The 15,083-nt window shown below is 37.3% G+C and overlaps 3 protein-coding genes across 3 annotated transcripts; 1 reads left to right on the top strand and 2 right to left on the bottom strand.

Moving 5' to 3' along the window:
• Positions 1-2,201: 2,201 nt before the first annotated feature.
• Positions 2,202-4,485, bottom strand: LOC118277177 (uncharacterized). The gene is made up of 3 exons (XM_035595890.2): positions 4,325-4,485; positions 3,885-4,018; positions 2,202-2,582 (listed from the first exon to the last, which is right to left on the bottom strand). Exons 1-3 carry the CDS (start codon positions 4,325-4,327, stop codon positions 2,351-2,353), a joined length of 369 nt encoding a protein of 122 aa, XP_035451783.1. The 5' UTR covers positions 4,328-4,485; the 3' UTR covers positions 2,202-2,350.
• Positions 4,486-7,895: 3,410 nt separating this feature from the next.
• Positions 7,896-14,272, bottom strand: LOC118277180 (uncharacterized). Its single transcript, XM_035595891.2, has 7 exons — positions 14,125-14,272; positions 13,865-13,998; positions 13,489-13,718; positions 11,071-11,231; positions 8,882-9,004; positions 8,434-8,567; positions 7,896-8,260 (listed from the first exon to the last, which is right to left on the bottom strand). Exons 1-7 carry the CDS (start codon positions 14,125-14,127, stop codon positions 8,029-8,031), a joined length of 1,017 nt encoding a protein of 338 aa, XP_035451784.2. The 5' UTR covers positions 14,128-14,272; the 3' UTR covers positions 7,896-8,028.
• LOC118277179 (uncharacterized) lies at positions 10,458-11,394 on the top strand. Its single transcript, XM_035595893.2, has 3 exons — positions 10,458-10,624; positions 10,738-10,871; positions 11,013-11,394. The coding sequence occupies exons 1-3, from the start codon at positions 10,622-10,624 to the stop codon at positions 11,242-11,244; spliced, it is 369 nt and encodes a 122-aa protein (XP_035451786.1). The 5' UTR covers positions 10,458-10,621; the 3' UTR covers positions 11,245-11,394.
• Positions 14,273-15,083: the final 811 nt, after the last annotated feature.

The following is a 15,083-nucleotide window of genomic DNA, read 5'->3' as shown; positions in this document are numbered from 1 at the left end:
GACATAGATGTCGCTAATCTATCATTATACGCGTATCCTAATTCAATGTATGAATGTGTTTCGATCAAAAATATAGGCTGTGATTTTTCTATTCTAAGTTACAACATATCTTTACACAAAATAAATTGAAAACCTAGGCTGATATCACATGGCTCCGGCTCGAAAGGCAGGAGTAAGAACAGGGTGGTTTTTAGTCAGTAAGAGTCTGACACTCCCTCCCGCCTCGCCCAAAGCGGGAGAAGTCATTTTATGATATTCCCCCTCAAAAAAAAGGCTAGTATCGTATGATGTCTTTTTGTATTTATCCAATGGAGCGTTTATTAGAGTCCAACTATTAAATTGTCAGTATTTGATAGCTACAGCGATTTGGCAAACAGACTTAACACTACATTAGTGCCATCTGTGAACAAAAAGAACTGTCGCCTTCATTACAGTGGCTGGGGTATGTGGCGAGTTTGTTACAGTAAAACAAAATATATATAATATAATAACCAAACATTTTCTTAATATTAATTTGTCTGTTATGTCGTCTCGGTTGTGACTTGCGTGACTTTTTATATTCAGAAAAAAAAAACAAATAAGTACACATGGCAATAGACTCATCCTCTATTACTTTGGAGTCATGAAGCAAGTACAAACCTTCACCGTTCGTCATTGGTGTCTAAATGATCTTAGAAAGTCTTGCCGTAGTCTGTGTCTGGAATAGGTTGCTTATGAGCAGACGTGCTCCATCGTAGGCTGCATCATCACTTACCATCAGGCGAGATAGCTTCCAAACTTCGACCCATTAAATGTAAAAAGAAAAAAAAGAGAAAGTCTGTATAAGTCAGAAAAAGTCACAATGATACTGGCCGTAGGTAAGTTTCAAACCCGCACCCTCATGCATGAGAAGCAGGCGTCTTAAACCCAGCCATCACGACATCTACTCTCTCACAATAGACACTCTGTCGCCACTTAATAACACTTAATAACCTATTAAAAAAAAATAAGAACATGAAATTCGTGTTGCCTCGGATGCTTAAGACCGCTTCTCATTATTTTAACACCACTGTCAAACGGTGAAAGAAAACGTCGTGATAAAACCTGGGCTTAACTATTATATAAAAATATGTCGGGTTTTATCTTCCTGACGCTATAACTCCAGAATGCATGCACCGATTTCCACAGTTTTGCATTTTTTGGAAAATTCAGGAAAAATTCAAGAGAAACGCAGGAAAACGGAGTTCGCCGGGATTGCTAGTGATACTATAATTTTCAAGTTTGAAATCGCCAACCCGCATTGAGTAAGCGTGGTGATTAAAGCTCAAACCTTCTCCGTGCGAAAAGAGGCCTCTGGTCATCAGTGGCAACTTATAGACTGTTGAAGTGATTCATAAAAATAAAGAACATGACAACTTATTTATTAGTTTTCCAAAATTACGTAAGGACGCGACATGTTGTGACCATTCCGCTGTACTGGTTACCTAACCCGTTGACATTGGAGCCTTGCCAAAAACTAACTTGCTAGATACGAAAACCTGGAAAATATATCCAGCGCACACAGCCTTCAGTTTGCTCAATTTATTTGATTGCTTTCTTTGAAAACTTTTCGTGGATTTACCTATTTTTAGTACCTGGTTTTGGGTCAGTTGGAAATATAACTGCTTTCACCTCATTGCCAACTGTCCGTGACCGTCCAATACTGAGCTATGAATTTCTTCTACATTTTGTTTAACGTAACTCTGCTTTACAAATGGGTTGAAGATTGCAGTTTAAAATTGTTCAGGACTATCAGAAAGCGCTGTTTCCTGGTCTCTATCAAATATTATGTATGCCCTTTTTCGGCTATTTCAACGCTTTAGGGAATCAAAAATAGTATCGAACTAATTATAAATCATGCGCTAAAAATACACTTCAGAATGAATAAATAACTTAAATGACGTGAGCAGCAGCTTCTACTAAGGTTAGGTGGCCTAACCGTGATCCCATGTCAACCAAAGAAAATATCTTGCCTAAAGAGAAAGGAGGAGGTATTTCAGCAGTGTATGTCTTTAAGCCGATAATGACGACCAAATCTTTGAAAATTCTTTTGTAGCCCAAAGAAATTACGAACAAAGTTATATTATAATAAAGAACTTAAGAATAAATAATGCTTTAGTCCATGCCCAATACGAAATTTTTCATCACGCACAACAAGTCATAAGAAAGAAAAACACAAAAAATGAAATTAACAATAAATAATTTTATTACAATGAGAATTTTCTTAAGGTTCACTTACATTCCTAAATACAATATTAATACCAATTGTTTTTAATACTAATTAATTTCATATCATTAGGTCTTTAAGGCGGTCTATCGGTGGCTATTGGTCTTAACGACCCCAGATCTCAACACGGTAGTAGTAGCCGTAGCCTCTTTGGGAAGTCAGCCTGATGGTAGCGTAGTTGTAGTTGACTCCACCAGCCCTGAGGGATGGGATACCCCACTGTGTGTAGCCGACCTCAGTGGCTTGGATGTAGGAGATCCTGGTGCTGGCGTTGCCACGGTAGGTGATATCTTGGTACTGCACAGCGTTGGTGATGGGATTTTTGTAGTAGTAATTGCTGGAAAAAGGAAAATTTTACATGAAATTCTGCTGTGAAATAGTTGGAAGGATCCATGTTTCGTAAAGAATTTCACTATTAGTTTGTACCCTAGCACCTAAATCTTTATGTAAGAGAAAGAGAACTTAGATACACCCGAAGACGTTGCATTAAATAAAGGTATAGTTTCTAATTTGAATGAAGAACTTGACCATGATCACACGTCATCATCATCATCAATAGCCTAGAAGTGGCCACTGCTGACCAAAGGCCTCTTCTCACACAGAGAAGGTTTGAGCATTAATCACCACGCTTACTCAAAGAGGGAACACAACACATGCTAATCAAGAACCAATGCATTTTATTTAAGGCCAGTATCACAATGTCTGGATAGCCGCTGTGTCCAAGATAAATTTGAATTAAGAACGTAATTTGTATGAACTATCTGTCACATAAGTTTATCAGGTACTTATATAAAGGTGGTGAAATAGGCGCTTAAACTGACAAATGTAACAAAGGAGTAAATGGAATTGAAAAAAGAACATTCCAAAGCCTTTCTTTAATCAGATATAAAAATAAAAGGGCTCATTTGTAAACCAGTGAAGTAAGTACTAATTGCAAATAAATGCAATTTCATTATTGCAACAGCGTGAGTTTACAAAACACTTGAGTCTTGAGTGCATGATTAATCTTCAATGAGTGATAGTTATCACGATAGGGCTTCCACTTGTCAACTTATCTATTGATAACATGTCTCTTGATGTTCTTATCACTGCATAGTTCTCGGTATCACTTGTTCCCAATTGAATGTTGTATGAGGATACAAATGTCTTGACGACAATTTTTTTTGTGGGTTTTCCCTGATTCACGCTTTTTATAGCAAATATAGTGCTTTAATTTTATGAGCAAATAATTATGACGGATAAACAGTGGCTGATGATGGTCTTATGCAGTGGTTTTCAAAGTTAACTGGCTTTTGTAAATTAATGTCTCAAACTCAGGATCTATCTTCAGGGAATTAAATCGTTACCAATGTGAAAAATTATATAGAATGATTGGTTAGTGCATCTTTTTACAGACAAGACTCACTAGAAATTCGCTTGTGACCAAAGGGTCGCGATCCATAGATTCGTAAGCCCTGGTCTAATGGAATTGCTGGGCAATGTAGTATATTAGTTCTAAATTTATTTGTTTTAATAGTAGGTAATTGACGTGAAATTTGCAATGCAATTTTCTCCAGACAAAAAGTCAATGCGACAAACAAACGACAGTGAATCCTAATTTAAAGATAACAAAGTGTCTTTTACTGTAACTGGTACATACCTGTGGAGTAATCTGTCTCCGGGCCTGATGCCTCCCTGGTACATGTTAGCCCTGAAGGCACCGTTTTGAAGAGTAGCTGCATCATTGAAGACAGCTAAGGCGGCAAGCACCGCAACCAGAATCAAGCTCTTCATCTGTAATTGGCAAAAATAAGAAGTATACTATAGAGAACAGTTTTAATTTTAAAATTAATGTTTTATGGAGGAAATCTTGGGAAACGAGTGCGTATTAGAAAAGACCTTATTCGTATGCAAATAATAATAGACCAATACAATACAACCAGAGAATAGCAAACAGGACAATGGTCGATACGGTAAATAAACACAGTGAAGTCTAATGTTATGATTAAAACAATATTCAATTAAAAGGAAGGAATAATATTTGATAAACTATTAAACAATAAACAAAACAATAAGTTGAAATCTAACAGTAAAACTTACCATATTGATTTTGTTTTAGACAATTCCAAGTTAGAACACACTTTTGCTTCCTCAGAAGTGAATGTGTGTATGATGTTGACATCTGCAAGACATAGTATATATACAGCTCAAAGACGTGTGATAAGATTATTCTTATCACGACTGACTCATGAAAAACAACTCTAAACTGAATTTCATAGAAACTCCTTATCAAAGTGCTATCAATAAATGTGTTTATTATTAATAAAAGTTGAGGAAAACAGAAGGTCTATATGACTCATTAGATCTTTTTATAAATAAAATTGATATCTGTTTTTACAAAATTGCTAAATGGATAATGGTATTATCTATATCTGGGCAATTACATTTTGTTTTATGTAATGCTCAGGTATATTAATAATGTAAGGTAATTTCGTCGCTTCGATTTCACTTGTCAGAGAAAAATAACTTTAACTGCCGCATTTGGAGACAAGCAATGATTATTTAACTATTACTTAGTGGCGATTTTGTTCCGAAAACACTTGCTAAAGACTGAGTTAAGTCATCGTTAAATTACTGTGCGTACGGCGGTTAATTTGAGTTTGAAAAGGAAAAGTACTGCAGCATCGTCTATGATAGAAAAACTCAAAAAGCCTAAATTTTGGTTAACTCTGTGTCTGTTCAAGAATATCCATAGTTATTTGAAGAATATAATGCAGAAGATAGATGGCACAGTCAGGTATAAATCTCTCTCTCGATTTCGATCGTGGTGGCAAGTCTGACTAGACTACTCCTCTACGCAGGATATATTATAATGCCCAAGATCTCTGAACTAAGGGCTAGTAATGGTAGGACCAACGGCTTTTCAGAAGTGCCATTAGCTGAAATTCCGGTTGAAATTGAATTTTACTCAGAAAATGCCATTATCATGGAAGGCGCCTCTGTCAGCTCGCAACCACTGCGCCAGTGTTTTCAGTAAAGACCTACGGGATTGTTTAAGTAGTTGTGTCTCGAGCCTTGTCACAACTATGTGGTACCTATGTGTCTATCGAGTTTAGCAACCTAAAGCCTTTACTACGTGTCTCCTTTTCCGTACTTCCAACCATATAAAATCCTAAAAAGATAATGATGATTAACAAACAAACTTAGGTTTCTAGTTTGAATTACATTTGCGATAACAACTTGTATTGTTGTTCAAAGAATTTTGGACAGTACACGGTCCATTCATGTGTAATAATTAAAAGCGTCATATCTTACAAAAGTGTTTGTGTGTTTTTTTTTAAGGATGCCGCGATACAGTATCGATGTCGATAATTGTATAATGTGGATAATACGATTAGGCGAATGCAATCGCAAAATTGGCGGTGGGAAACACCGTTTACTAATAATAACATAGCATCACTCTTTATGACATGAGCCTATTGTCGTTATACCAGACACAAATTCAGACCCCGTAATTTTAATTACTTTTGTTTTGTGAAACGATTGCATTCAGCTTACCTAACTTTGCGGGAGTTGATCTAGCTAATTGATACGATCAAGACAGTGAAAAATGCTGATGCATGCATCTTGTTTTGAGGCTAAAATCATCTAATGACTTCTCAAGCCTTGTTTGACGAAGAGAGGAAGTGTCAAATTCTTACTAACTAAAAACCACCCCGTTCCTACTCCTGATTTGAGATTCTGATGATACTCCAGATTCTGAGCCGGAGCCACGGTAACCCGCTAAGCAGTCCGAAGAGAACATGCACATACATGTGCAATTTTGTACATATTGATATTATGCTGTACCATTGAGTAGTTTCGTACTTATTAATTTCGAGATGACTTATCGTAATTTCAATTGTTCACGTGCATTTACACATCCACTACATAAGAGTGTTTGTCATTATATCAATACTTGACAGGCTTGATTCAATAGGTTCGAATTTATCAGAGAGCACTGCTGCCTGATCTCCACCAAATATGCAATCTCTTAGGGTGATTTTCCACCAGAGATGTGCTTTGCAGCTATGCTACGAAGATATAACAGCTAAGCTGTGAAACTACGTGACCGTTTCCACTGAAACTAAGCTAAGTAACTTTGCGAGGAGGCCACATCCATAGCACGCATCTTTCCATATAAAAAACATAGCTAAACTGAGTTCGTTTCTACCAGTACTAAGTTACGTGTACCAATGAATATGTTTGGTGAAAACCAAACGCATCTACAGGAATATAGCATAACACATTTTTGGTGGAGAAGCCCCTTTAGCCAGCTCTTACGTTTACAACACCCGTTACGTTTACCCACCTCTTACGTTTACACCACCAACACCTCTTACGTTTACACCACCAACACCTCTTACGTTTACACCACCAACACCTCTTACGTTTACACCACCAACACCTCTTACGTTTACACCACCAACACCTCTTACGTTTACACCACCAACACCTCTTACGTTTACACCACCAACACCTCTTACGTTTACACCACCAACACCTCTTACGTTTACACCACCAACACCTCTTACGTTTACACCACCAACACCTCTTACGTTTACACCACCAACACCTCTTACGTTTACACCACCAACACCTCTTACGTTTACACCACCAGTAATTACTAGAGAGATGAACTCTATAAAGGGACGGGTGCTACTAAAAACAGACCATCATTTATTGGATTGTATGCAAATTATGTTTGGCATGCGTTTTGTATGTCTCCTGCATTAAATTGGAAAGTGGAAACTATCGTTTTCTTTTCTTCTTCTCTAATAATATCTTCTGATTTATTTCGTTGTGGGATCCAAGACAGTTTTTCATGTCCCTGGGACGCGCCGGACTTCAGTGTTCCGGTGTTTTCATGGTTGTATATACTGTAGATCCTGGCTTACAGGAGTTGCAGCGGTTTTGGGAAGTTGTGGCGGGCTTGTCCCATTAAAAAAAAAACTACTGTACCAATTTTAAATTTTGTTCGAAGTTTCCAAGTTCATATTGAAAATTGCAGCTACCAGCTGGCGATATTACCAACAACGTTCATAATATGTTACATAATAATGTATACAAGAGGTACGCTTCAGTGATTTGCTACTGGCGTAGTGCCAATATGGCAGCGGTATGCAATACAACTTTATTGTAACGAAGAATACCAGCGTGGTATGTATGCATAGCTTTTATTGCGTCACTAGAAAGGGAAATTGACAAATTTGTATTGTCAATGTAAGGCAAACTAGGCAATTGCCTAGGATGCCAGGTTACAGAGAAGCGCCGTGAGAAGCGCGTGCTCAACTGCCCCTACCCAAAATTAGGCGTGCCTATAATGTGTTTAGGTGCTCTCTAGGTTTAATCCGCCTCTGGTTATTGAGGGCAGGCTGTAGGTGGTCTGCTCTGCACATTGCTACACCACTCGCGACCATCTATGGCATACATCCAAAGCACGCATCTTTCCATATAAAAAACATTTGTTGAACCCGTTTCCACCAGTGCTAAGCGATATGTACCTATGAATATATGTAATTGGTGAATACCAAACGCATTTATAGCAATGTAGCATATCACATCTCTGGTAGAAAATCACTCTGATGCTGCTTTTCAAATAAACAAACATTTTAAAAGTAAACTCCAAAAGTAAGTTTGGTAATAAATATTTTTATTACAATGAGAACTTATTTACATTCACTTATTTTATTTTCTTACGTACATAATAATACCCGCTTTATTTTTGGTTGTCTATCGTCCAGATCATCATATTAATGGTTGTCTTAACGACCCCAGATCTCAACACGGTAGTAGTAGCCGTAGCCTCTTTGGGAAGTCAGCCTGATGGTAGCGTGGTTGAAGTTGACACCACCAGCCCTGAGGGATGGGATGCCCCACTGGGTGTAGCCGACCTCAGTGACTTGGATGTAGGAGATCCTGGTGCTGGCGTTGCCACGGTAGGTGATGTCCTGGTACTGCACAGCGTTAGGAATGGGTCCTTTGGTGTAGTAGTTGCTGTAAAGAACAAAATGTTAATTTAGCATCAGACGAAAGTAGAGAGAAAAATTTAGTATTTAGTAATGTCATTGCGATCCCGAAACAAAATGTTGTAAATCACACCCAGATTAATGAACAGTGAACAGTAAGTGAAAAGAAATAGAGTTCATTTTAAAGAAATAGATGTATACCTGTGGAGTATTCTGTCGCCGGGCCTGATGGCTCCCTGGTACATGTTAGCCCTGAAGGCACCGTTTTGAAGACTAGCTGCGTCATTGCAGATAGTTAGGGCGGCGAGCACCGCAACCAGAATCAGGCTTTTCATCTGAAATTGGTGAAAATCAAATGTTAATTAGAACAACATAATAAAGGAATGGATCCTTTTAAAATAGTATAATAAAAAAGATAAGAGATAGATACACACAATATGATAAAATAAACTACAAAATATAGTGTACAAAGGTGGCGTTATCACTAAAAGTGATATCTACTACACAACAAAATTTTCTTTTCTTTGGGAGAACAGAGAAATAAATGATATTTGATGAGGTTACGTTATTAGAGCTTAATATACTGAGGTAAGGTGAACTGACAAAGTAATAAAATAAAAACAAAAGTTAAAATTAAAAGTCAACTAACCATTTTGATATGTTCACTGTTGCTTCCCCAGAAGACGATGTGAGTATAAAGCTGATTGCTCCAAGATACAATATTTATAGGTAAAAAAATGATAAGATTGTTATTATCATCGCGAAAACACAGCTACACACTTAATTTCATAGAACATCTTATCAAATTACTATCAATTAATGTATCTATTTTAATTAACTAGGTAGTTATCTTTAGGACTGCGACCCAGAAGATATTAAAGACTAACAACATAATGAAACCGATCTCTAAATTTCTGCGCGAAAAAGCCTACAAGTACCCTTTGTACGAGTTTGCTTTAAAATTGAACGAAAACGAAACTAGACCATCTGTTCGGCGCTCTGATTGGCCGGCGCTACTGAATTAACCAATCAGAGCACCGTACGCGCTCCGGTTTCAATCTCGTTGAACGTAAAACAAACTCGTACTAAGCTCTAGCTTCATAGCTAATTTCGAACGGAATAGCATATATCATAAGGAGTACCCCAAGGCTCAATACTTGGGCCAACGATCTTTAACACCCATATCGCCTCGCTCAAGGTGGGAGAAGTCATTGGATGATTTTCTCCCCATAAAAAAGCTTAAGTTAGGCTAGTATTACAAAATTTTATGTTCCTAGTGGTTTCATTATAACCTTTTCAGGCTTTGCACCGGTCTTACAATTATCATAATATTATGTGGATTATGGTTGAGGAAAACAGAAGCACTAAATATATAGATAATCATAATATTCATATCTGATATTACCTTTAATTTTATGTAATACCTACGATTAGTCACTCTGATTTTACTTAAGTTAGGCTAAATTGCATAAAAAGTACAAAATCTATGAGTTACGAATATTGATGTGACATTATGGTTCTAAAAACACTGCAGCACTTGTCTGAGGTCTAATCATACGGACTGCCATATCTGATATTACCTTTAAGCTCCATGCTCGAATAAGCAGGAGTAGGAACAGGGTGCGTTTTTAGTCAGCTATGAGTCTGAAATTAAAAGACTCGCCTCGCCCAACGCTAAAGAAGTCACAGATTGTTGTCTGAGGTAACTTCAACAAAAAAAAACGTTCTCTGACGTAGCAAAGCTTAAAGCATAATCCAAAATTTTAGTTAAATCTTTTTCGACTCAAGAATGATTCTATAGTTTTTTAAATGGTAAAAAGTATATAGCAAAAGTATTATAGAGTAATACGGAGTGCAACTAGAAATCTTCCCCGTCTCTGGTGACTCTTCCAAATTTCCTAGGTATGACGGCGGGAAAAGCAACGCCGTCTTTGTATACACCATAAGTAAGATATTTTTTTTATGAAGAAAGAACAAAAAATTATATCCGTACTCAATCAATAATATTTTTTTTACCAATATAATACTAAATAGCTTGGCTGACTGTACACTCTGCGCCTCAGAAGATTAAAGGTAAGCGTCAACAGGCCCACATTTTACGTATCGCACGCATCGTACCTTAAGGCGCGAGTGGTAGTAGGCCGTATAGTGCCGATATTTCTATTACTTCAAAATATCGAATAAAAAGTCCTGAAGGCACCTAATTAATTAAAATATATTCCTTTGTATTAATTAGATAAGACGTTCTACGAAATTCAATGTACGGCTGGTTTTTCACGATGATAATAACAGTCTTATCACTATTCTTTAAACTATAAATACTATGTCCAACAACAGTCAGCATTGTACTCACATCGCCTTCTGAGGAAGCAACAGTGAACACATCAAAATGGTTAGTAGTGTTTCAGCTTTTAATTTTAATTTATTTATTTAAAAGTCTTTCATTTTAAAATAAATAGGACTATGTGACATTATTCTCAATAACTTTTTTTCACCTAATTTAAGATGAAGAGCCTGATTCTGGTTGCGGTGCTCGCCGCCCTAGCTGTCTGCAATGACGCAGCTAGTCTTGAAAGCCCTGCCTTCAGGGCTAACCTGTACCAGGGAGCCATCAGGCCCGGAGACAGACTGCTGCACAGGTATGCTTTGATTTTTTTTAATTGAACTTTTTTTACCTACATGTTCACTGCTTATAAATCTGGGTATGATTTAAAGTACTTTTTCTTAAAATTGCAATTGCTTTACGGAGAATTTATTTAGATCTTCTTACTTCTTTGCAGCAACTACTACTACAAAAATCCCATCACCAACGCTGTGCAGTACCAGGACATCACCTACCGTGGCAACGCCAGCACCAGGATCTCCTACATCCAAGCCACTGAGGTCGGCTACACACAGTGGGGTATCCCATCCCTCAGGGCTGGTGGTGTCAACTTCAACCACGCTACCATCAGGCTGACTTCCCAAAGAGGCTACGGCTACTACTACCGTGTTGAGATCTGGGGTCGTTAAGACAACCACTAATACGACAATCTGGACGATAGACCACCATAATGACTTAATGGCATGAAATCGGTAATAAAGCGGGTATTATTGTGTACATAAGAAAATAAAGTGAATCTTAAAGAGTCCTTTATGTAATAAAATTTATGCATTGCTAAACTTATTTTTTCATTTTTATTTTTTCAACTTCTGGCTACCTATATAGTTATATCAGCTGGTTAGAGAGATCCACATAATTATTAGTATTCATATTTTTAATACGTTTCAGTAATGTGAGAGAGTGAGGGAACATAGAGTGCACCTGTGTTTGCGCACATACTATAATATCTCCTGCGTAGTAGCCTAGTCTAGTTAGACAGACTGGCTACCGTGATCGAAATCGAAACTTTTATGAATCGATCGAGCACGCTTACTTATAAGCCACTCGAGACTACCGCGCCGACCAACAAAAGTGATAATGGCATTTTCTGAATAAAATTGCCATTAATAGCCCGGAATCAAAAAGTCTAGCGGTGTTCCATCGCCGTTCGAAAGCACGTAAAGCCGTTAGTCCTGCGTCTGACCTCTCTCCCTCTTCCTCAGTCTGCCGTCCCATCGTGTTCAGAGACTGACGGTACAGAGAGTGCACACACTTGTGCAATATAATATCTCCTGCATAGTAGGCTAATCTAGCTTGACAGCCCAGATCCAAATCGATCGGGAGATTTATTATACCTTCACATTACTCGTATTTACATTGACAAATTTGAAAGTTCGCCACGAATGGGCCGGCTCGACCGGAGTGATACCACAGACTCACAGAAAACCGACGTAAAACAACGCTTGCGTTGTGTTTCGTTGTGTGAGTGAGGTTACCGGAGGCCCAATTCCCCCCTTCCCAATCTTCCCCATCCCCGATTCCCGAACAACTACTCTTAAATTCCTAACTCCCAAAAAGCCGGCAACGCACTTGTAACGCCTCTGGTGTTTCAAGTGTCCATGGGCGGCGGCGATTGCTTACCATCAGGTAATACGTCTGCTCGATTACTGGCGTGTTCCATAAAACAAAAAGTTTAGATGTATTTAATTTGCCGAAGGCATCCTCTCGTAAATAGCTTGTAAAAGTACGCACTAGTAAGTGAATTTTGTTACTATTTTATTTTAATACCTTTTGTTATATTTTGTTTACTTTTGGGTTTTCCTCTCCTATCAAGGTGTTTTACGCTTGCTAGGAAGGCAGAGTCCCCTGACCCCTTCAATATCTTCTTGCAAAGACCAAACATCTTCTAATTTGAAAAAGTCACCATCTGTGCTCTAGAAATACGGACCATCCATTTCCAGCATCATCCGTGCAAATTTTTTTAACGAGAGAGTCGAACTAATTTAGGTTCTACGAAACCTGACACAACAAATAGTTTTTCGAAAAAACTATTTTATTCCTCATACATAAAGGCCTATCAATTAATAGATTATTTATCCACAAATAGTTTGATACGTGAAACTTACTAAAAAACTAGATTTTTCACTGAGATATTCTAAAAGACGTGTGTCAAGTGAAAAAGGTATACAAGATAGGGGTGAATTCTTTGATATTTCCGAAAAAAACAATATGAGGGGTTGAACCCCCAATTGAAAATTTGGATAGCTGTAAAAATTTCGCTGATTTTTTATCTTATTATCTGAATATAAGGCTATCACCGTTCGTGCACTGCAAAAAGCCATGGCGATAAAATTTACTCAGCCATTCTATTATCACATTATAATACAATCCTGAATATATTATGTATATATCTGCGGATGTATAATATTCATATATATAATATTCATAGCCTAGCCGTGAATGTGATCTCATCATAGAATTGCAGCCAAGGTCAACTAAGGGACAATAATTGTCGTGATTTCTAAATAACAAAACTACCGAGACATCACGAGTACCTTCTATAAATAGTACACAAATTGCACAAGAAGTCATTAGATTTTTAATCATGCTTTCATCTGAAAGGGTAGGGTTTTAAAACATACTCAAAATATAAATACTAATAATTATGTGGATATCTTTTACTTACTTATATAACTATGTAGGTAGCCAGAAAATGTATAGGAAAGAAAAAATCAAAAATAAGTTTAGCATAACATAATTTTATTAAAATGAGAGCTTTGTCAGACTTGCTTATTTTCTTATATACACAATAATACCCGCTTATAATACTAATTTCATGTCGTTAATCCATCTTTGTTGTCTATTGTCCGTATCGTTCTATCGGTGGTTGTCTTAACGACCCCAGATCTCAACACGGTAGTAGTAGCCGTAGCCTCTTTGGGAAGTCAGCCTGATGGTAGCGTGGTTGAAGTTGACACCACCAGCCCTGAGGGATGGGATACCCCACTGTGTGTAGCCGACCTCAGTGGCTTGGATGTAGGAGATCCTGGTGCTGGCGTTGCCACGGTAGGTGATGTCCTGGTACTGCACAGCGTTGGTGATGGGATTTTTGTAGTAGTAGTTGCTGCAAAAAAGTAAGAAGATCTAAATACATTCTCAGTTAAGCAATTGCAATTTTAAGAAAAAATACTTTAAACCATACCCAGATTAATAAACAGTGAACACGTTAGCAAAAAAGTTAAAGTTCATTTTAAAGAAATTAATGCATACCTGTGAAGCAGTCTGTCTCCGGGCCTGATGGCTCCCTGGTACAGGTTAGCCCTGAAGGCAGGGTTTTGAAGACTAGCTGCGTCATTGCAGATAGTTAGGGCGGCGAGCACCGCAACCAGAATCAGGCTCTTCATCTGAAATTGGCAAATAATAAAAATAATGAGGATAATTTCATGGATGGTCTTTTTTCTAGTAGCATGTTTTATTAAAAGGTAATTATGGAAAAATAATTTAAATTAAAAGCTGTAAAGTCAACTTACCATTTTGATTTCTGTTGAGAAAATTCCCACTGTTGCTTCTTCAGAAGGCGTTGTGAGTATAATGTTGAAAGTTGCAAGATGTAGTATTTATAGTAAAAAAAGAGACGATAAGATTGCTGTTATCACTACTGAGTCATGAAAAACATCCTACAATTAATTTCAAAGCATTGCTTATCGAAATACACTATCAACATATGATTTACTCACTATCATTTAATTTTGGAAAGTCCTCTTTGTAGATATTATGAAGATTTCAATGATGATAAAAATAACCATAAGTGTTAGCTTCAGAACTAACGGAACAGGATCTACCGCAAGGAGTACCCCAAGGGTCTATACTGGGTCCAACTATGTACACATTTTAAAAGTGAATTTTATTTACAAGCGCTGTAGATCTCAATTTAGAAAAGAGTAAAATTTATTTAGAAACACTGTTGTTCAGTCTTAGTCAACTCTTCCGATGCCTGCGTTGAAATATTATGAGTATGTTCTTTTCCTTTCACAAGACTACGGATTCCCGGACCTTTGGAAGGCGTACGAGGAGCCGAAGCCAACTCACAGAGGCTCTTAGAATTTTTTTTATTTAAGTTAATTGGGACGTCATTATGACTATGTATATTCAACCAACTGTAAGCTTTTTAACGTGCCATTTTGTTAACTTCACATAGAGACAAAGTAAAGTCTTCCATTCATTCTTAACACGTCCCTAGCATGATTATCGGTTTCGATAATAGTACGCAACAAAACAACAAAATCGCCTCTCCTTTTTCTAGAATAGCTTTTTTTCCTGGTTTTGTAATAAGAATGTACTATTATTATACCTTTCCAAAATGACCATTAAAAGAGGTAGGTGTTACGCGTGTTATACAAAACTGCCATATACAATATTTATTTGCTGCTGTAAATTAAAGTTGAGTGACAAGAAAATTGTTCTATGAAATCTGACATAAGAAGTAGTT

This window comes from Spodoptera frugiperda, chromosome 10 (genome assembly GCF_023101765.2).
Source record: "Spodoptera frugiperda isolate SF20-4 chromosome 10, AGI-APGP_CSIRO_Sfru_2.0, whole genome shotgun sequence".
Classification (NCBI taxonomy): Eukaryota; Metazoa; Arthropoda; class Insecta; order Lepidoptera; family Noctuidae; genus Spodoptera; species Spodoptera frugiperda.
The sequence above is the reverse complement of the archived record's forward strand: the minus strand, read 5'-3'. Positions and strand labels throughout refer to the sequence as shown.